Raw genomic sequence first — 23,236 nt, 5'->3', positions numbered from 1 at the left:
TTATTGATCAAGTTAATTAATGCAACTTATTACTGAATATATGTAGAATAGATGCCATTGGCAAAGAAGTGGAGTCTTTCCATTACATTAAATTAAAAGTTGTTGTATTTATATGGTAATGACATGCACACAACCAGCTCTCTCTAGGACCAATGATGTAGTAAAGGGGTTAATTTGATAACTTACTGTAGTCACATTGCCAGTTCTACATGTCATATTTCTGAATACACCATAAAATGACTTTGTAGCGGTGACCATGGATTCCATACTAAGGAAAGGGATTTGTATATTGAAAGAAGACTGGGAAGGCAAGAATAACAGACCATGGCTGGAAATAATTACAGATCAAATGGTTGAAGGCAACTGACTGTGAGATACTCATGGAGGGAAAGTTGGAGAGCCAGATGTAAAATCTTGCAAAAGATCTCAAAAGCAATTAGGACATTGCCAAACTGTGAATTGATCTCAAAAGCAACTCTGCAAATCTTTGTTTAATTTCACAGGTCACAACTAAACTTGGTTTGCAATTAAACTGGTAGTTTACCTGGTATCACACTTTCGATAATCGTTGCCTTGAAAACCACAGTTTCCAAATCTGTCACCTTTGGAATTCACTTCTTGAAAGCAAATTGGAGGAGCAGCTTTAGCCTCTACAAAATATGAATACATAGTAAGGTATAAACCACCCAACGAAGTTAGGATAATCACTACATTTCAAAAAGCAGGCTACTGAATAAGGTTCAGGACCCTAGGGTCATGCAAATGTATTTACATAGAATACTGAGGTAACCCTAACAGTACTCTTTATTAATATGATCAGACGTTGAGTTACAACTGCAATAAAAACTGCAATCGACAGGATTACTAGTAATCACAGTGGAACGTTGGGAAGAAGAAATTCATATGTATCTTGTCTTCAAAGTATGCCCTAGGACTAAATGTTATTGCATGAAACGTTTTTGATTCATAGAGCAAGAAAAAAATTAAAGGGACACTATAGGTACCCAGACCACTTAAGCTCATTGAAGTGGTCTGGGTACAGTGTCCCTATTGCACTTAATGCTGCAATGTTAAACATCTATCAGACAGCCAAAAGAGGCGCTTGCTGCATGTTAACGGACCTTTGGTCCAGTAATTGATGCTGGATGTCCTCACACTCTGCATTTCCCACAGGAAAGCGTTGATTCAATGCTTTCCTATGGGGAGGCCTAATACGCATGGGCATTAGTGCCCCCTTGACAGTAATGTTGGAGGCAAAAAATTTTTTTTTCTAAATGGATCTCATATGGTTGGGAGATCTACAAATCCCATGAATTGCTTATCAGAAAGAACAAGTGATAACATGTATGGATATACTATAAAATAGGAGCTTTTCAAAAAAAAAAAAGAAGAAAAATATGAATACAGGTGGTTCTCGCTTTGACCTATTTTACGACGGCTTGCACTAATGACCATCTCTCTTGCGGGGTGGTAAGTGCGAGCCATTGTGGGAATTAGAGGAATTCCCTGCTCTGCTGCGTTCGTCTATTTTTCGGGATGAAAGCGTGAAACACAAAATGAAAGTACAAGGTATATTTAACTGATTTATTTTGCCTGAACTCTCAACTTTCCCATACAGGTACTCCTCACTTAATGACCGGGTTCCGTTCAAACGAGCCGGTTTCGTAGAACGAATAGGTCAGTAAGTGAAGAGTTAAGGGATTCCCTGCTCTGGTGCGCATGTCTATTTTCGGCGAAATTTCCCCGAACATAGACGAACACAACAGAGCAGGGAATACCTCTAATATATGTTCGGGGAAATTTCCACAAGCATAGATTAGAGGGATTCCCTGCTATGGTGCGTTGATCTACGTTTGGGGAAATTTCCCTGAACATAGACATGCGCACCAGAGCAGGGAATCCCTTAATTCCTCACTTACCGACCTATTCGTTCTACGACCGGGTTATATGAACGGAACCCGGTCAGTAAGTGAGGAGTACCTGTATTGGAAAGTTGAGAGTTCAGGCAAAATAAATCAGTTAAATATACCTTGTACTTTCATTTTGTGTTTCTCGCTTAGAACATGCACTAACCTACTCATGATTTGCAGCTCAACACACGTGTTTAATTTTAATGTTCATACATCAAGAGAAAGCAAAAAGGTTAAATTAAATGGAAACTATGGGGTTATAATTACCCCCTATTTTTAATGGGTCATATAGAAAAGGCATTAAAAAAATAGGGGTGGGGGTGGGGGGGGGGAGAAAGGGGAGATAGCATGAATGTTAACAGCTCCAGACAGACACCTTCATAACAGTAAGAGCTCCATAACCAGCTCCTCTAAACCCAGTAGCAGCTATCCTGCTGCTGCTATCAGGAAAAGACTAGCTGTTCTAGAAAACAATAGCAGCCATCATGTTACTGCTATCAGGAAAAGACTAGCTGTTCTAGAACACAATAGCAGCCATCATGTTACTGCTATCAGGAAAAGACTAGCTGTTCTAGAAAACAATAGCAGCCATCATGTTACTGCTATCAGGAAAAGACTAGCTGTTCTAGAACACAATAGCAGCCATCATGTTACTGCTATCAGGAAAAGACTAGCTGTTCTAGAACACAATAGCAGCCATCATGTTACTGCTATCAGGAAAAGACTAGCTGTTCTAGAACACAATAGTAGCCATCATGTTACTGCTATCAGGAAAAGGCTAGCTGTTCTAGAAAACAATAGCAGCCATCATGTCACTGCTATCAGGAAAAGACTAGCTGTTCTAGAACACAATAGCAGCCATCATGTTACTGCTATCAGGAAAAGACTAGCTGTTCTAGAACACAATAGTAGCCATCATGTTACTGCTATCAGGAAAAGGCTAGCTGTTCTAGAAAACAATAGTAGCCATCATGTTACTGCTATCAGGAAAAGACTAGCTGTTCTAGAACACAATAGCAGCCATCATGTTACTGCTATCAGGAAAAGACTAGCTGTTCTAGAACACAATAGTAGCCATCATGTTACTGCTATCAGGAAAAGGCTAGCTGTTCTAGAAAACAATAGTAGCCATCATGTTACTGCTATCAGGAAAAGACTAGCTGTTCTAGAACACAATAGTAGCTATGTTCTACATCTTGTTTACAGAATACAAAAATTGGTATTCTTACTGGATCCAAAAATTGTCTGGCATTGTGCTTCATAATACTGGCACATTCCATTGTAACAGTAGGCTTTGTCGTTCTGGCATGGATGTCCATTTTGAATGAAAACATCTGCCTGGCAGAATGGAGAGGAGCCATTGCAGTATTCTGGGAGATCACATTCATTGGCTACCCCTCGGCACACTGTCCCACCAGGGGAGAACTGTAGGAAAGACAAAATTACACAATTAACAAAGGAAGGGAGAAAGTCATAAAAAAATGCAAAACTCATAAATGTAAGAAAAACATAAATGAGCAGGAGGAAAGGAAAAAACTGTGATCAAACAATGTTAGACTAAATCAGACAACAAACTTAAAATTGAATGATCAAGATCAATCTTAATTTAAAACATTACTCCCAAAAACTAAATTATAAAACATTTTATCACATATTTAATGAATAAAGCACACACAAAAAACAAACACTCTAGAATTTGATAATTAGCTTCCTAAAAATACATAACTCCACCAGATGGCACTATTTCAGCAAAATATACTCAATACTTTTGTTTGCAAGACATTATATTTATTTATTTATAAAATATTTTACCAGAATGGATGCATTGAGATTTCTCTCGTTTTCAAGTATGTCCTGGGTCTTTGTCCACAAAACATTGCATTGTTACATTAGGTTACAATATTACAAAAATACAATATACAAATTATATATACACTGCTCAAAAAAAATAAAGGGAACACTTAAACAACACAATGTAACTCCAAGCCAATCACACTTCTGTGAAATCAAACTGTCCACTTAGGAAGCAACACTGAGTGACAATCAATTTCACATGCTGTTGTGCAAATGGGCTAGACAACAGGTGGAAATTATAGGCAATTAGCAAGACACCCCCAATAAAGGAGTGGTTCTGCAGGTGGTGACCACAGACCACTTCTCAGTTCCTATGCTTCCTGGCTGATGTTTTGGTCACTTTTGAATGCTGGCAGTGCTTTCACTCTGGTGGTAGGATGGCACATCAATGCAATCTGCGGCAAGAAGGTTTGCTGTGTCTGTCAGCGTAGTGTCCAGAGCATGGAGGCGCTACCAGGAGACAGGCCAGTACATCAGGAGACGTAGAGGAGGCCGTAGGAAGGCAACAACCCAGCAGCAGGACCGCTACCTCCGCCTTTGTGCAAGGAGGAACAGGAGGAGCACTGCCAGAGCCCTGCAAAATGAGGCCACAAATGTGCATGTGTCTGCTCAACCGGTCAGAAACCGACTCCATGAGGGTGGTATGAGGGTCCGACATCCACAGGTGGGGGTTGTGCTTACAGCCCAACACCGTGCAGGACGTTTGGCATTTGTCAGAGAACACCAAGATTGGCAAATTCGCCACTGGCGTCCTGTGTTCTTCACAGATGAAAGCAGGTTCACACTGAGCACATGTGACAGACATGACAGAGTCTGGAGATGCCATGGAGAACGTTCTGCTGCCTGCATCATCCTCCAGCATAACCGGTTTGGCAGTGGGTCAGTAATGGTGTGGGGTGGCATTTCTTTGGGGGGCCGCACAGCCCTCCATGTGCTCGCCAGAGGTAGCCTGACTGCCATTAGGTACTGAAATGAGATCCTCAGACCCCTTGTGAGACCATATGCTGGTGCAGTTAGCCCTGGGTTCCTCCTAATGCAAGACAATGCTAGACCTCATGTGGCTGGAGTGTGTCAGCAGTTCCTGCAAGACAAAGGCATTGATGCTATGGACTGGCCCGCCCGTTCCCCAGACCTGAATCTAATTGAGCACATCTGGGACATCATGTCTCGCGCCATCCACCAACGTCACGTTGCACCATAGACTGTCCAGGAGTTGGCAGATGCTTTAGTCCAGGTCTGGGAGGAGATCCCTCAGGAGACCATCCGCCACCTCATCAGGAGCATGCACAGGCATTGTAGGGAGGTCATACAGGCACGTGGTGGCCACACACACTACTGAGCCTCATTTTGACTTGTTTTAAGGACATTACATCAAAGTTGGATCAGCCTGTAGTGTGTTTTTCCACTTTAATTTTGAGTGTGACTCCAAATCCAGACCTCCATTAGTTGAAAAATGTGATTTCCATTTTTTAATTTTGTGATTTTGTTGTCAGCACATTCAACTATGTAAAGAACAAAGTATTTCAGAAGAATATTTAATTCATTCAGATCTAGGATGTCTTATTTTTGTGTTCCCTTTATTTTTTTAAGCATTGTATATATACACACATATATAAATGTAATACATAACAGGTAATAAATATATTCAACCATGACAGGTGCATTCTGTGCTGAGGTATATTGCCATAGATCTCTTAAAATATTTTAGATTGAATGAAGATTTGACCGTGTCCCTGAGGTTATTCCATAATTGCGGTGCTCTGTAGGAAAATGAGGATCGAGACAGTTTATTTTTGTATTTCGGTATGCTAAATATCGTGCTAGTACTGGATCGGAGGTTATAGGGGGTGGGAACAGCCGGGGAGAGCATTCTACTCAGGTATTTGTTACATATAAAAATGAGAAAATGTCCACTTTAATTACTACATTATACTTTATCTGTAAACAAATCCTCTCTTTTTGCAGTGAAGGGGGGGGGGGGGGCAAAGGGACACTTTTTAAATTGTTTTGATCTGATCCCTGAATTGATACTAGCATATGTAGTGCTGGCAAACGTAAGCACATGATACATATTCATTTTAAAAGGAAATAATTCCTATCACAGGAGGGTGATTTGTGAGGTTCTTTTTACGTGAATAGCAACCTGAAGAGCTATTCAGTGATTTTTTTTACATGGCTAAACAAATCAAATCAGAACGTGCTTAACTTTCTATTCTAAGTTCAATAGTATAGTTCCATGAGAAAGCCTGCTTGCTATAGTACTTTGCTTTTATTTCCACCTGAATTACCAAATTCTGTCAGTCAGAAAACTGGGCTGTATTAATTTGCTGTCCACACTGAACCTAGTGGTCAATCTAAAAGCAAAGTGTTTTAACAAAGAATAAGTGAGCATTGCAGGATGAACAAATCAGAAAAAAAAAAAAAAATCAGAAAAATTAGAAAAAGATATTAAACTAAATAAACTGCTCATCCTTTTCCTTCAGCAACCCTATTTGACAGTAGATAATACTGTAATTGATGAAACATAGGAAATGTTACATCTTGGCTTGCCAAACAAGTAGATTAAAGCAATGTGTATGTAAAACAAAAAAAGAAAAAAAAAAAAACACTTTGTTGCCGACCTCCTAACTGAGTTTAGCATACTGTTACCAACAGAGGAAGGCAGTTTGCTACAAAGTGAAGTGAGATTTGGATTGTGTAGGCAGCCTTGGTTAACCAACAACAAACCAAAAGAGACTGATTCGCTCTATGAAATCACCATGGCCAGAGTGATGCAGCAACACAATCAAGAACATGTACAACTTGCGATTGCCACTGATGAATAGCTAGTAAAATATAAACTTGAGCCAAAATGTATTTTTCCTGCCTGTCTGGAAAATAAGTTTTAGAATGACATTGTATAATGGATATATATATATATATATATTCCACCGTTTGGGACTTTCATCAGAATAAACTTTAATCCTGATGAAAGTCCCGAACGGCGGACTGAAACGCAGATTACGATTTTAACTTGTACTTTAAAATAAAGATTGGATTACTTTTAACCCCTTAAGGACCAAACTTCTGGAATAAAAGGGAATTATGACGTGTCACACATGTCACGTGTCCTTAAGGGGTTAAAGACGGTGAGTGCAGCTGCTTCTACGAATTTTTATATATTTGTCTATATGCAAATAGGCATGTGAAACCATCACATAGCACATACTGACCCGGCAGTTTTGGCAGCATGATCCATAGGCACATTGTGATCCTGAGCGCAGCTTGCAGGTCCCGGGTTCACAGCATGGATCCTTCTCACACTCCTGAAGGGTACAATACCAAAATATAATGTTAAAATAAAAATCATACTAACACTTACAGAATGGCATTTGTTCTCCTACAAATAAAAGCTGGCAGAGATATGTGAATGGAATGACAGCCCTGGTATATATATTGTCATTAGTCCTGCCAGCGGATACATAGTTCCTCTGTTACTAATTTAAGTACAGGACCATGGTTGCCAAATCGCTTGGTCCTAATACATAACTGATCCCTTGGCAAGTCTTGCATGTTTGAGATTTTGCCTGTGGCTACACTGATTGGTTGGCCTTGAAAGATAACCATACATAGATTTTGTGAAGGATTTCACATCAGTATGGGTATAAATAAAGCCTCTGCCAACTGGATTGTGTGCGCTTTAACCCCCAGTGAGGTTTTTAGTTGTATAACATTTATTGCCATCAAGTCTTTTTTAATGATATGAGAGAGAGAATGTGTGTGTGTGTCTGTCTCATGACAGTTTTTGAAATAGAAAATGAAAGAAGGGATAAGACAACAGAAGATATATATATATATAGCAATGGCTTGCACTCCTGGTGTAATCCTGTGGTGCCCGGTGCTGGACTGGCAAGAATCATGTAGACATAGCAGAAATGACCGCACTTCAAGGACTTTGTAGAGATTTTCAAATAAAATTGAATTTTCATTCAACCCATTTAAAAAGTCAACGTTTCAGCTCCCACATGAAGCTTTCATCAGAACAAAACATGTTTTGTTATGTCCTGATGAAAGCTCCATGTGGGAGCTGAAACTTTGACTTTTTAAATGGGTTGAATAATAGTTAAATTTTATTTGAAAATCTCTACAAAGTCCTTGGATTGTGGTCATTTCTGCTATGTATATATACCCCCCCCCCCCCCCCCCCCATAATGTGGTTGATGGTCTTCCAAAAGGACACAATGCAGGGGCAATTCCACCATATGTGGATAAAAAAAGCCCCAAGCTCCCTGACATCTCCAGCATAGACAATCTAGCAGTGCACAGGTGTTTTTTTTTTTTTTGTTTGTTTTTTTTACCAGAGAGAAAGGACCTTGGAAGTCAACTCCTTGCATACCAACTTATTGCATAGCACAGATTTTTTTTTTAACTAAGTTTTAAGTATAAGTGATTTGCTGCTGTTAGTAAATTGACTGGTTTGTGGGGATGGGAAATGTTACACAAAACGTAAAAATTGTTATTGTATGTTTGAGAACGGAGACCTTGGCACTTCCACAGTCACATTCCTCCCCATGATCGACCAGCTTGTTGCCACAGAATGGGGCACTGTAAGATTCATCTGCACTAGGCACGTTGAGCAGGCAGCTGCCGCCTTTGTTGAGTGTCAGCTTCTCAAAGTCATCTTCGCTGCAGCTGCTAAAATTCTTCGAGCCACTGTAGACAGAGAAAGCAAAAAAACGTCATACAACAGGTACTGTGTCACTGACGTTACAAATAAAACCATTTCATACACAGAAAACAACAATGACTTTGTTCTCCATTACGGTTTTATTTATATGTGCAAAGCAGCATAAACTCCCATAGATGCATAATACGGGATGCATTCATTAATACGGGTTGATTAATTATTCGTGGTAAATGTACATAATATGAACCCCTACAATGTTACTGCTACTTGCCTCTACTGCTAGTATAACTGGTTCAGAGAGTGTACCTGAAAGGGAGAATGCTATCCTTACTAACATGAGGGGTTTAGCAAAGTTTTCACAATGGTGAGTGCAAGCAGTTCTGTTAGATTTCACCAAATGGAGTGGAACGTGTCACTGTATTATATTTCTTTTGGAAAGTCATGCCATGTCTAATTACCATGGACATGCTTTATTCATGTGTTATTTCTTGTACCTGTTAAACATAAATGTTAGAGATAACTCTTCTTTTAAAAGGATCAGAAAAGTATATATTTTTTCATATAAGGGTATCATTAAAAAGGTGTCTGATTAGTGTTTATTTGGGCTTGATACACCGCCCCTTCGTTATGCCTTATACCAAGTGGCAGTATTAGATTAGAGGGACTGAACTGAATGATTATAAGGGGGTGGCTTAAAAGGTGGAGAGGTGGATCTTTCTTATTTACCCTATATCCCTACATTTTCCTATTGGATCATCACTGAGTAGGGAATCAACTTTGAATTTATTAAGGTAAAATCATATAATGGTGAGTGGTAGCCTGAAGAGATGGCCATATAATGGGATATTGGGAATAGTCTGCATTTAGCTTCTGACGAAGGTGCACTGTTGTTGCACCAAAACGGCGGTCAGACGTTCCTTTATTTTTCTTTTTTTCTCACTTTTGAGAACTTAGGGTAGTTCATAATTAGTTATTTAGCATATTTTTATTTTTTTTATTATTATTATTATTCCATCCGTATAGCAGACAGTGATCTTAGTAATAGATGACATCAGTAGGACCAGGAGGTATTGATGTAAAATCTACTAGAAATCGGTTAAGCAGCTCCCAGAAGACTGGGAGACTACCTGGAGCTGAGTTACCTGTGTCATTTTACTAGGATTTGAGCCATATGGTTAAGTAGGTCCCAGGGACTTTACCTGAAGACTGGGGTATTTGGTGTTAACTTGTAAAAGGATTAGAATCTATTGGCTTGGTAGGTAGGTCTTAGGTCTATACTGGAGACTGGGATATCTTTTAGTTTATTTTTGTCTTTATTTCCAGATACTCCTCAATGTACACCTAGTACATGCATATAAATTCCAAATTGATCATAAATTATTGTGACTATTAGATAGCAGTTTGATGTGGTCTGACTCCCTGGTGACCTAGTTATCAATTACATTTCTCATTTTTTAACGTAATAACCATATGAGCATTTAAAGCTAGTGAAAATACTTTTTTAGATATCCTCTTGAGTAAACTCATCATACAAGCATAATTAGATACAGGGTTATTATTAGAATGAATAGTTTAGCCTGTTAACCATCTTCCTATTTATAATATCATACTATTGGTGCTAGTCTAAATCTGTTTCCTACAAAGAACAAAAAAAGGAAGATCTAGAGAGAGATAGAAAACTCTTAATCTCTATTAAGATCGACCAGAGTAGGTAACCCCTTCCTAATAGTAATACTAAAACTTAACCTTTAATGGAAATAAGATAAAATAAAACGAAATAAACACCAATTGTACATATAACTAAGAAAACAAAAAATAATAATACAAAAAATAGTTTAAAAAGGAGTGGATTCTAAATAACTGTGGTAGTGGACAATAGATATTGTGGAAAAATCAGCTATCGTCCTTCAAAAACCACCTATAGATAGAGACTATAGTCCAGACTATTCCCAAATACGGGGAGGTATAGAGAGGTAAAGGGAGAAAGTTGGAATATGAATAAGGTTAACCCTTAAAACTCGTTAAGTAAGGGAATTAAACCATACATGAGAAAAATTATTATTATAGTATACTGGCTAGCAAGTGCTAAACAAACTTTGTACTAAGCACTTATAGCAATGTACCTCTGATGGCTTGTACCTCTGATGAAGGCGCAATTATAGCGCTGAAACGCGCGTCAGGTAGCTAGTTTAGGAGTGAGTTCCAGACCTCGAGCCTTTAGTCTAGACTAGATAGTTTTGCTTCTAATATTGCTACTATTGAGGTTTTTGCAAGAGGGATATTAGGGGGAGAGTGTCTCTGTCGGCAATACAATTTAGCCGAATAGCTTTGTACTGTAAACTTTGAGGTCCAGTTGGTTATTGGATACAGGGGTTTTTTGCTACAAGTGTTAATTTGGCAGTGGTATTTTGTTACAGTACCCACTTGTTAGCTTATATGCAACAGTTATTTAGTGTTGCTAACCATTCCACCTAAGGACCTAGGTTTTCTGCTATAAGTGCTTAGTACAAAGTTTGTTTAGCACTTGCTAGCCAGTATACTATAATAATAATTTTTCTCATGTATGGTTTAATTCCCTTACTTAACGAGTTTTAAGGGTTAACCTTATTCATATTCCAACTTTCTCCCTTTACCTCTCTATACCTCCCCGTATTTGGGAATAGTCTGGACTATAGTCTCTATCTATAGGTGGTTTTTGAAGGCTGATTTTTCCACAATATCTATTGTCCACTACCACAGTTATTTAGAATCCACTCCTTTTTAAACTATTTTTTGTATTATTATTTTTTGTTTTCTTAGTTATTTGTACAATTGGTGTTTATTTCGTTTTATTTTATCTTATTTCCATTAAAGGTTAAGTTTTAGTATTACTATTAGGAAGGGGTTACCTACTCTGGTCGATCTTAATAGAGATTAAGAGTTTTCTATCTCTCTCTAGATCTTCCTTTTTTTGTTCTTTGTTCCTATCACGTATGTAAGGGTTACCCCCTTTCCCAGGTTTCCCCAGGCACACTCACGGGCTGGTTGCCCTTGGCAACTAGCCTTTGGCTTTTTTTCTTCTCGATAAATCTGTTTCCTGTGACATAAAAAAGTGTTCCTCCCTTTTTTATGTGAGCAGTAATCTCTTTATAAGCATCTGGATAATAAAGCTTTCAAAGATATTGATACACTTTTTTTCAAATCTATAGGCTGTGATATCAGGATGGATTAGAATTTATCACTATGGGATTTTGTATATACACTTTGCTTTTATCTTGTGTATCCAAATATTACACTAGAATTTCAGAATCTGTAGAAACAGACTTTTAATGCATACATTAATTATTATTAAAATGATACATATTGCCAAACAAATTATTCATTCACACAGTTATCTTACGATGCTCCTGCGCTCATGATGCAGGCTCCCACATTACACTTGCATCCTCTGTTATCATCATGGTTCATGCCAAGATTGTGTCCAAGCTCGTGGGCCATAATAGATGCAAAACTCTGGATGTTGGAATGCGGGAACTGAAATAGTTAATTGATGTGTTAATACAGGAGTAATAATGGCATCATCACAAAATGTACACTATCCATGTGGTGCATTTCTCAACAAAAGAAATCGGTATACAAAATAAACTGAAGCAGATAGAAACATCATGTCTTACAAAGAACAAGGTGTCATGGAAACCAATATTACGTTTTACACGGAAATAAAGTTAGGTACGATCACATCACACAGTAACGGATGTAACGGCTATTAATACAATTTTGAACCATTGAAAACTGACATTCCTGTTTTTTTTTAGAAACTACTGTATTCAGCCTCTCTCTTCTCTACATTTATACCATGAACAGGTGGTATCTTGCTTATCTAGCAGGTATGGCTTGAGGGTCTTAGTGTGCATAAACAGACAAGAGACACATAAAGGAGAAGGCTGAAACAGGAAAAGCAGTAAAGCAATACCATGCATTTTCCATGCATGCTCAGGTCAAACACCCATGCGGCAATATCTCCTAGGAAAATTGTGGGACAGTATTTGCATGGAAGATCACCTATGTAACCTGGACTGCTCTTTATAGGAGTATTCAGAACCATTGTTAATATAAGAAAGAATAAGATATAGTTAGACTTGCAGGTGTGTGCTCAGAGCACAGGTGAAAGAATCCAAAGTGTACAGTGAAGATATGCCATTTTATTCAGACATGTTCTGGTTCAGCATGTCTGGTGCTTTATTCAGACATGCTCTGGGCCCCATTGCACGTGTGGTAACCAGGTAAATGCTACCGCTGCCAAACTGCATCAACAAGTATCAAGGACACCCCCTCCCAGGAGTAAGAAAATGTACGAGAGACTGGGAGCTATGTATTATTTTGTGTCCTTTTATTGTAAGGAAGCTCACCCTGTCATTTTATGTGTGGAATTGATGATCCTTATTTGTGTGTCACTGCCCCTTTATGTGGACACATTCTTCCCAAGTGTCCCATTTTTGGCCCAAATCCCCCTTCTCTATCCTAATGTCCCTCTTTTCTAAGAGCTCCACAAGAATATTACTCACAGTAATGTGACTTTTTTTTTTGTCAATCTGTTTCTTATTGAGGCATATGATTCAGGTCATACAGAAAAGAAGAGGAGTTAGTTTAGGTATACACAAAACAAGATTGTCAGAACACAATGTAATCGGCTCCTAGATATGGCAGCCCCATTTTTTTTTTTTATAGTGAAGTGACAAGGTTGGGTGAGCATTACGTGAATAAAAACTTGCTAGGGTAACAATGCTTACAAGTGTGTGCACAATGGCTTAGGTGGGATGGAACACCAATGTAGCGAACAAATGGTGAGTGTGCAGGAGTTATACACTTACACAGATAACTTGTTATGAGAGACAATAATATTGAACTATTGGATGCATAGATACATCTCACTTTAAAATATTAAGAGAGGGGGGCGGAGCTAACTATCAGGCTGGATGGACGTGCTATCCCTCAGCTCCTGGCACAAACCACCGAAATAAGGGGTAAAACCCCAGAAAAGTGGCACACATACTGCCTGGAAGGTGACAGCGAAGACGGGCACACCCGGAGGAACAAATTGAGACCAAACCTGAAACAAACAACCACCGGGAACCCACACACACAGCATGGGGCCTACCTGCCATGAGGCCGGGGAGAGGCGGCCGCTCTCCGCACCGGCACTTACGCATACTGACCCCTCTGTACACTCACCTCCGACCCCCCCCCTTTGGACCGATGGGGGATACCACGGTCTGTGCCGGAGGTCTGGAGCAATCAGCCTGCCAAACGGTACACGGCAAAACAGCAACGCACCTATGCTCGGCGCACCCAAGATGGCGGCTGAAACGGCGGCACTTGAACAGGGCCTGCTCACACAGAAAAGACTGCACCAAGACACCATGCAACGCATAGAGGACAGCTTCAACCGCTTTTGGGACCAGTTCTGGGAGCGGCATCACGCAGCCCAACCCGCACTGAACACCCCACAGATTAATGGAGAGCAGAGCCACGGGCGGAGGGAGGTGAGGGGAAAGTCCTTGGGCACAGCGACAGTATCCCCAATTAACCCGAAGCCACAGAGCCCACCCGGGTTGAAGGTCAGATCGGGGAACACCCGACCGCATCAACCACACAAATGGAGGCCCAAGCAACGCAAGCATAATCGAATTGCCAGGCCCTCTATTACTCCCACACGTGGAGGAAACTCTGACTGCACCATGCACAGAGTTTGTGGCCGACGGACGCAAGACCTCACACAGACCTGGGGCAAGAAGGTCATCCTCATACGCGCCCTCACGCCAGTGGCTTCTAGGAGATCCCGGGCGAGCCCTGCAGACACACAGAGAAATCGCCCCAGCAAAGCAGTGAGAGCGGGTGGAAGGCAAGGGAGCCAAGCGGCTGCAAGATACAGAAAGCACGGCGGACAGCACACTCACAGACTGGGAATTGGTTAAGCGGGTAAGAAGACCCGGACTGCCTGCAGGTCAGCTCCGGTGAGGACGCCGGTACAGACAACCCCTGACTCCTGCTACACATGGTAGACTCCCCTAAATAAATATACACCCATGGACATAGACTTTTGCCATCACTTATAACATTAACCCTAGCACGGAATACAACCAAGCTCAGCCAGGCAAACGTACACTACATAACTAAGGAACTCTGTGCATTATCAGGCGGGTATTGATTACTCTGTCCCCACTGCGATGACCACATGGCCACCCACTATATCTAAGGGACTGGGCATGAAACTATACAAGAATGAACGCTACCCTGCCTCTGTTATTTTTTTTTATTTTTTTTTACTGTTTACAGGTCACAGTTGCGCAATCTTCTTTTGTCTGTTTTATTGAGAACCAGGTCTAATATTTAGCCAGATTGTTAAACAACTAACATTGTTCCTCCCTATCTATGATACAAAACGGTACTATTGACAAGATTAGAATTGCTGACATGAATCCTTGCAGAAATAGCGCGCTAACTGGGAACTACACCCCCACCCATATGTGTGCTATATTACATTTTATTCCCTTGAACCCGTATCTCCAAACCACTCCTATACCTAGGGTGTGTGAGAGGAAAGCCCTTGCCTTACAGCCAACACATAAGTTGGGAATAAAACCCTGTGTTCTAGGTGTCACCTAATAACATGAAGCTTATAGCCTACTACAGTAGGTAGCCTAACTATGTCTTACTATGCATAGCGGATATAAGGTACAGCCTAAAGCAAATGTGATTCATATCTGCCCTTACTGTCCCAGCACACTATGAGCCTAACGTTTTAAGTGCTGTTAAGCAACGCATTAATTAATGCCCAAACGCTGATATCTCAAGCGTCACTCATCTTACTTTATCTACTCTTGAAAATTGTTGTAAGGTTTTACCTAGCTTTGTTCTAACCTAGCTTTATTGAGCCCTAATGTTTTTTATCTGTTTGCACATAATATTATTCAGATGACTTCAGGCATTAACCTCTCTATGTCAATGTATAGCCATGACACTGCAGAACAGCATGTTTTTCTAGACCCAGCAATTGGGGAGGCCTTACAGTAGTAGCCTGTGTCCACAGTTAGCATGTCTACTCCTCACTATCTGTGCTCAATTAAGTGCAGTTTAAGCAATCTGTTAATACTCTGTTAATATTTATACTATTTATACTATTTATATATACTAATATTTATACTTCTACGCTATACTTCTACGCTACAGTTGAACCTAGCCCGTAAAGAAATGTTTCATGTATAACTTAGTTAAGCCATATAAATGATACTCATGTACCCTAAGCGTGTAACCTTAACAAAAAATTAAATGTGCTGATGTCTCTGCCATGATATTGTATACCAACGTATAGCTTGTACACGTTGTCGTGGCGCTACAAGCCTGTTTTGTAATCGTATGCACAAGAAAAAATAAAGAATAAAAAAAATAAAATATTAAGAGAGTATGTGCTTTGGCATGGGTGTGGTTAGATAGTACTAGCATAAGCAGGTATAAACACATATCCCATACGCAAGTAACAGGTGAGAGTTATATCCTCGATAGGAGGCCTTGTCTGCCAATAGTGAGTTGGTAAAGGGCATTAAAGCCATAGCAATACAAGTAGGAGGGTAAGGCCACTGAGTAGAACATAAAAATTGAAAACTTAAACCATAAAACGAGAAACTTAAGGTGAGTGGGTAGTAGTGCTATAATAAAAACCCTGCTCTGTATGAGCCTTGAGGCTCAAGCAAAGGGCCCTATAGCAAGGGTGGGTAGTGTTCAGCCTATGCCCACAGTCCCGACTAGCCTGCCCAGCGGTAGTATAATATACTGGGTCCCCCCGGAGCTAACCCAGCAGTCCCAGGATTTAACAGAGTCCTGCACTTCCACACTGGTCCAGTTCCTTCCAGCGGTAGGGACGTGATCTCGGGATCTCACATGTGGCTGGCTTCGTAGCGGAGTAGATATCACCCGAGGATGTGAGCTGTGCCTGGGGAGACTTCCCGTGTGGACTGGTGCCTAGGTGAGTGCTGGCAGATCCTAAAGCAGCTACTGTGGGGTGGTGGTGCTTTCCGCTTTCTCCTCCGCCATTTCGCTCGTAGCACCGCAGGGTTACAGACTGAAGTTCGTCTCGGAGTGGGCTGTGGATGTAGGGTTTTTGCCTTGTGCAGTAGCTTCCATTCGATTGTGTGAGCCCTGAGCTTGGACCATAGTCGTGTGAAGGCCCGGTTGATTCGCTCCTCAAGGTGAGCCCAGAGCTCGATGGCTGTGATGGTGGCCATCTTGTTGGCCACAAGTATCCGTCTCTGCAGATTTACCTCGATGGACACTACCATTCACCGGTAACCAGACTATTGACAGGTGAGCACACAATGGGGACCGGGATATCCCCCACCGATCCAAAGGGGGTTAACGGGGCTGCAAGCCACTCGCTGCGTAGTGCAGGCCCTCTCTTAGCCACTAGGCCGACAGTGTCGAGTTAAGTTTTACCTGTAAACCCGCCGCTAAAACGGTCCAGGACAGGGCAACCGATTCCATAGTCTGCTAAGCCTCATTTTATGATTGATTGGCCTGTAGAGAATCTTAATGGTGGCTGAATATCTGCATCGAGTGAAGAGCTCTCACGAAGTGCGTGCAGCCACCATGAAGCTCAGCCCCCCCCCATAATGTGACTTTTAACTACAATAAATGTGTTTAGAAATAAATCTGTGTGAATAAGATATATCGTTTTTGTTCTAAATTACCTTTTAATTGCTTGTTATTAGCAATGTATTTACCTACAATTTCTCAGCCCTGCACCTGGCCACAATCCAGCTCTCAATTATAAAATGACAGTATCCAACTTGGTACATTTGAAATGATTGGAGGTATGCACTCACTGTACCCCTGTTCCATCCCAGCATATCCTGCCGGCACCATATCTACTACAGTGGGCTGCAGTAGTTATGGAACTTGGAGTGTTCCTTTAACCATATACATTACATTATATGTCCTTACCACATTAATACCGCCAGCATGACTCCTGGAACACACAGTACCCACAAATGCCATTCCAGCTGTGCCACCAAAAGATTTCTTGCTATTTAAAACAGATAAAAAAAATAAAGTTACTTGACTCATCCAACATTTTGTCAAAACCAACAGAAAAAAAACAAACTTACAGAATAAGCATTTAGAACATTTTATGACACTATTCAGCAAATATTTCATAGCAACACTTAATTTATGAATATGCACATTTTACTTAAATCATAAACCAGCAACAGAGAACCCCAAGCCCCCAACTCTGTGACATAGGTCTCTATCTACCCATCTTAACCTAATAATTGTGACAGTGGGTCCAAAAAATAATTTCCTGGCTAAACATGACAGCATCACTTATGGGCTAAATTCCTCCCCAACTGTTAGGACGGGAATAGTTAATTGATTAATTAATTAACACTGTCTATAGAAACTCCCTCCTTCCTTATCCCACCGGTAGTTTTTTCAAGTCCTAGTTGACAGGCAGGGATAGTTTACTCCCCTGTTAAAGAAATGTTTGTTTTGGCTCTCACCTACCATGCTTAACATGGTATTACCAGGGTATTACCATGTTCATTCTCTCTCCCCTGAAGGAACCAGTAAACATCATGCCTTGGCAGGACTAACTGGTTCAGATGTCTTACTAGTGATAAGAAACTGCTTTGTGGAATTTATTTATTACCGTATATTCTTTATATTTCGCCTTTTTGGGAGAAGCCTTCTTAGCATGCATGTGACTGAAAGGGGAGAGAGTTAGGTTTAGTTTGCTGGAGAATTCAAAGAAACAGTGCGGTTTTCGGCGTTCGGGGGGATATTTAGATATAGAGAGTGATATTTCTATACTTCTCTTCAGAATTCTCTTATATAATCCTTTTTCTTTTTGCCTGAAAAGGGTCAAATAATAACCCATTCTAAACTGACACTATTAAAAAATAAAAAAAGAACACATTACAAAAAAAGTGACAAGAAAATTAAAAGCGTGATGCCAAAAATAATCCTATTTGCATACACGGAGGCCTTCACACCAACTGAGAATTAAAGGCGAGAAAAGCCCTTTAATGTATTTCCAGGCAAGTCTCAAGAAAATGTAGTCGATAAGCCTAAAAAGCGCAAAGAGACAAGGCAATATTTGTGCAATATTGTCAATTTATCAAGTATTAAAACTTTATACACAGACGGAAAATGAAAAACCTATAAAAACATTAAAGAGAGAAGAAATAAAAATTTACAAATATGATAATAAAAAATACAAACTGCAGATAAATGGTCCACTCCCCTATATAGTGTACTCACAAGACAGAATTTGATATGATCCTACATCCGAACAGCCGCAATGCTTCATGCAGCTACAGAGTTTGTCCTGTTGTGTAAGAACAGCAGCTGCACTTTTTAGGCTTCTCAACGACATTATTACATAAGGGAATGAAAAGGACATTGCCGCTAACAAGCTGCAATTAGACTATCTGGCTATTTGAAGATATTCTTTGACACCAGACACCAAGATTTATTTATGAGGGAAAGGGAGGAACATTGTCCCCCAAAATTAAAAGAAGATCTGGTGGCTTCAGGATATCTTTGGACATTATTATCTGGGTATATGTAGTTGTGTTAAGTGATTTTCCTGTGAAGGGTGTGGTTCAAGTTATCTCACACTCTGGGGTCATCCAAGGATTACACTAGCAGCGTCTATACTATCCAAGTCTCAAGAGAAGCAAGACTTGCTTGTCAGAACGCTCTGACAATTCAAAGGGAGATGGTGCAAAGTCATCAATGGACTAGCATGGATTTATCTTTTGCTTTTTTTTGTGATTTGGGTCTTTTATTTTTAATAATTGCAGTGGATTTTTAGTTAGCCTTTTTAGAACCGAAAACAAGAAGAATTCTGAAATGAAGTATATATATTTTTTCTCTGCAAGGCTTTATACTATTATTTGGGTAAAGGGGGTAGGTAGAGATTATTCAATAGGGATTGTTAGGGGCCTAGGGACTTGGAAAAGGGGAATGCACCATAAAAATGTAAGCTGGACAATAGCATGTTCACTCCCTCGTTATTGCACTTGCACAACCACCAGGGTTCAAGTTCGGCAGGAATACATGGAAATTGAGTTCCTTCACTTTCTTCACCTTAAATCTTGAAGCACTAGGCATCCGGCTTACACTGTAGCAACAAACAAACTAAAGAGTGAGCCACAAGGGAGCTGTGTGTAGATCTAACTAACACAAGCTGCTCATCATGGCTCCCTCACACCACCAGACACCAGAGATGAAGCTCTCCCAGCGAGCAAGTGATGGGAATATCTCATTTCCTACATGTGGGCACTACAGGTGTGCTGGCAATGCATAGCACAGCATTTCATTAAGATGCCCTCTGTGTCTGTATGAGTGTGTATGTATGTATAGGACCAGTGTGGTTTCCCTCCTTCTCCGTTTCCTTCGTGGATAAAAGTGCAAATCTGTTGCAAAAAAATGCAGTGTGCCACCTTAACCCCTTAAGGACCAAACGTCTGTAATAAAAGGGAATCATGACATGTCCCACATGTCATGTGTCCTTAAGGGGTTAAAGGTACAAAAGCCTATATTTTAGAGCCATTTACAAAAAGGCTCCACCAAATGTAAGTGTAATTAAGTCATCAACACAAGTGCACTTTATTATTAATTAAGCACTTTAACCAATATTACACTACATGTGATGTTTTTATCTTCTACATGGATGATATGATACCTCATGAAATATAGTGGTAAGTTCTAGATCACTATTAGTGCTTCACTCACACTATTGTTTTGTGTGGTTTATCACCACAGTGTTACAGCAGCTAGTTTCACACATATTGTGTGTATTACATATATATGTGTGTGTGTGTGTGTGTGAAAAAATAAATATATATATTTTCATACACACACACACATGAGATGAAAAAGAAAATGACTGACTGGCAGATCATGAGCTGCTAGTCTAAAGAAGCGCCGAGTGAAAAAAGGGTATTTATGTTTAAAATATGCAAAACAGTGATAAAAAATTATAAATGCACAGCGATTATAAGGAGGTCATATTTAGCGCAGAGTCTCTTTAAGATAATCTTTAACTATTTAAACAAACAGAATTACGCATTTGAAGTTGTTTATTCTTTATTCTCAAATTCTTTATGAACGTACTATTAAATTGGGAACAAAACCATTCATTACTATGTATTTGCATAGTCAGTGAATTGTAACACTGTTAACATGATAAAAAGTTGACTCTGTGTCACATGTTTTATTACAGAGTAGCAGAAATGTTCAATGCAATGAAAATCACTTGCTTTCTGCGAAGAGAAATGTTAGATTGTAATCATGCTCTACCGGAAAGAAAGCAAAAGAAAACCATAGACTACTTACAGGACAAACTGTGCACTATCATGTCTTCGTCTTGGGACCAAGTCCTTCTCACGCCACTGTACAAAGCGCCCAAGAACCTCCCCTGCAGACCCGTCAATGTCGATCTTGTTCACGTCTGTCCAGATCTCCAACCCAACAAGGACAATCCGGATATTTAACATTCTATACATCTAAAGAAAAAAAGGTTGTAGTAGCAAAGGTGCTCATAAAAGGGAACAATCACTTATTATTATACTATTGAAAAAAACACTGAAATTCACATCTCATTTCAGTTAAAACAGACATCAGTGGACTTTGCTTTCTTGTTACTTACACTGTCCAAATAATTAGACAACTGCACCATCTCTCCAGTCACAAATGTGGAGTTCCTCAATGACATATCGTACTGAAATAAGATAAAAAAAATAAATAAAAATAAAAAAAATATAAATATGGGATCAAGAACACTTCTAGAGGTGAAAGAAGTTTAAAATGTATAAATTCCTGAAAGTGACAAATGCTAAATGGACCACATAACTATCAACACAGATATAGAATAATCAAGTGAACACTACATTATGTGTATTTTTTTTTTGGTTTGGCTACATAAGGGCCCTGCCCTGCAAGTACTTCATTGCCAGTTTGCTTTAAAGGAACACTATAGTCACCTAAATTACTTTAGCTAAATAAAGCAGTTTTAGTGTATAGATAATTCCCCTGCAATTTCACTGCTCAATTCACTGTCATTTAGGAGTTAAATTACTTTGTTTCTGTTTATGCAGCCCTAGCCACACCTCCCCTGGCTATGATTGACAGAGCCTGCATGGAAAAAAAAATGGTTTCACTTTCAAACAGATGTAATTTACCTTAAATAATTTTATCTCAATCTCTAAATTGAACTTTAATCACATACAGGAGGCTCTTGCAGGGTCTAGCAAGCTATTAACATAGCAGGGGATAAGAAAATCTTAATTAAACAGAACTTGCAATAAAGAAAGCCTAAATAGGGCTCTCTTTACAGGAAGTGTTTATGGAAGGCTGTGCAAGTCACATGCAGGGAGGTGTGACTAGGGTTCATAAACAAAGGGATTTAACTCCTAAATGGCAGAGGATTGAGCAGTGAGGCTGCAGAGGCCTGTTCTGTACATTAAAACTGCTTCATTAAGCTAAAGTTGTTCAGGTGACTATAGTGTCCCTTTAAGGTTTGTCTTCAGCAAATGAAGACAAACCTCAGGTAGGGAGATTTAGGTACGTTGTCAAGAGCTTTACATTTTTTGGCACAGAAATATCCATGGATTGCTTTAGAAGTATGGTTAGGGACATTATCCTGCTGCAAGGATAAGCACCTTACAGCGAATTTTAAAGGATTTCGTTGGCTCGTAGCAAACAAAATGTTTCTACACATATCAAAATTAAAGGAACACTATAGTCACCTAAATTACTTTAGCTAAATAAAGCAGTTTTAGTGTATAGATCATTCCCCTGCAATTTCACTGCTCAATTCACTGTCATTTAGGAGTTAAATCACTTTGTTTCTGTTTATGCAGCCCTAGCCACACCTCCCCTGGCTATGATTGACAGGGCCTGCATGAAAAAAACAACGGGTTTCACTTTCAAACAGATGTAATTTACCTTAAATAATTGTATCTCAATCTCTAAATTGAGCTTTAATCATATACAGGAGGCTCTTGCAGGGTCTAGCAAGCTATTAACATAGCAGGGGATAAGAAAATCTTAATTAAACAGAACTTGCAATAAAGAAAGCCTAAATAGGGCTCTCTTTACAGGAAGTGTTTATGGAAGGCTGTGCAAGTCACATGCAGGGAGGTGTGACTAGGGTTCATAAACAAAGGGGTTTAACTCCTAAATGGCAGAGGATTGAGCAGTGAGGCTGCAGGGGCATGTTCTATACACCAAAACTGCTTCATTAAGCTAAAGTTGTTCAGGTGACTATAGTGTCCCTTTAATAATTAAGCTGCTGTGAGCAGTCACATCATCAATAACAATAAGCAGCTTCCAGGGGAACTTACACGTAAACATTAATACTGCTTATTAAATGTTTCAGAGATGGGATGATATGTCCCACATTGTGGGTTTTCTTAACTGCAGCCATTGCAGTTATTTTTAAGGTCTAACATCTCTTCTTTAGGAGAAATGATCTCTTGCTTGTTAACGCTATTCACATCACAGTTGACTGTATCACATCAAATTTATTGGCTATTGCTCTATTATTATGAATTATTTTCGACAAACATTCAGAGACAACAGCAACAGACTCCAACGCAACTTTGCAATTCAGTTTCCAATTCACTACAATTAAGTAAAGTGTACCTCCTATAGGGATGAATGTGTGTCCAATAAGGTGCTAAAATTAGAAATAAATATAAATAACAGCAGCTCTATACACTTGTGTGGAAATACCCTCTTGTCCACACCAAAAGTTCAAAGTCTG

General features: G+C 39.7%; 1 protein-coding gene across 2 annotated transcripts in view; it reads right to left on the bottom strand.

Annotated features, from left to right (window-relative positions):
- The window catches only part of ADAM9 (ADAM metallopeptidase domain 9), a 126,891-nt gene that overhangs the window by 12,219 nt on the left and 91,436 nt on the right, over nt 1-23,236 (bottom strand). For both annotated transcript variants that reach the window (XM_063448416.1, XM_063448415.1), the window contains exons 9-16: nt 21,119-21,190; nt 20,806-20,975; nt 17,407-17,488; nt 11,810-11,943; nt 8,285-8,456; nt 6,977-7,069; nt 3,140-3,335; nt 545-650 (exon numbers count right to left, since the gene is read on the bottom strand). In XM_063448416.1, coding sequence (XP_063304486.1) covers nt 545-650; nt 3,140-3,335; nt 6,977-7,069; nt 8,285-8,456; nt 11,810-11,943; nt 17,407-17,488; nt 20,806-20,975; nt 21,119-21,190 — 1,025 coding nt within the window. The remainder of the gene's footprint in view (nt 1-544; nt 651-3,139; nt 3,336-6,976; nt 7,070-8,284; nt 8,457-11,809; nt 11,944-17,406; nt 17,489-20,805; nt 20,976-21,118; nt 21,191-23,236) is intronic.

The sequence above is a fragment of the Pelobates fuscus genome, chromosome 3 (genome assembly GCF_036172605.1).
Source record: "Pelobates fuscus isolate aPelFus1 chromosome 3, aPelFus1.pri, whole genome shotgun sequence".
Taxonomy (NCBI): domain Eukaryota; kingdom Metazoa; phylum Chordata; class Amphibia; order Anura; family Pelobatidae; genus Pelobates; species Pelobates fuscus.
This window is presented reverse-complemented; position numbering and strand designations above follow the sequence as displayed.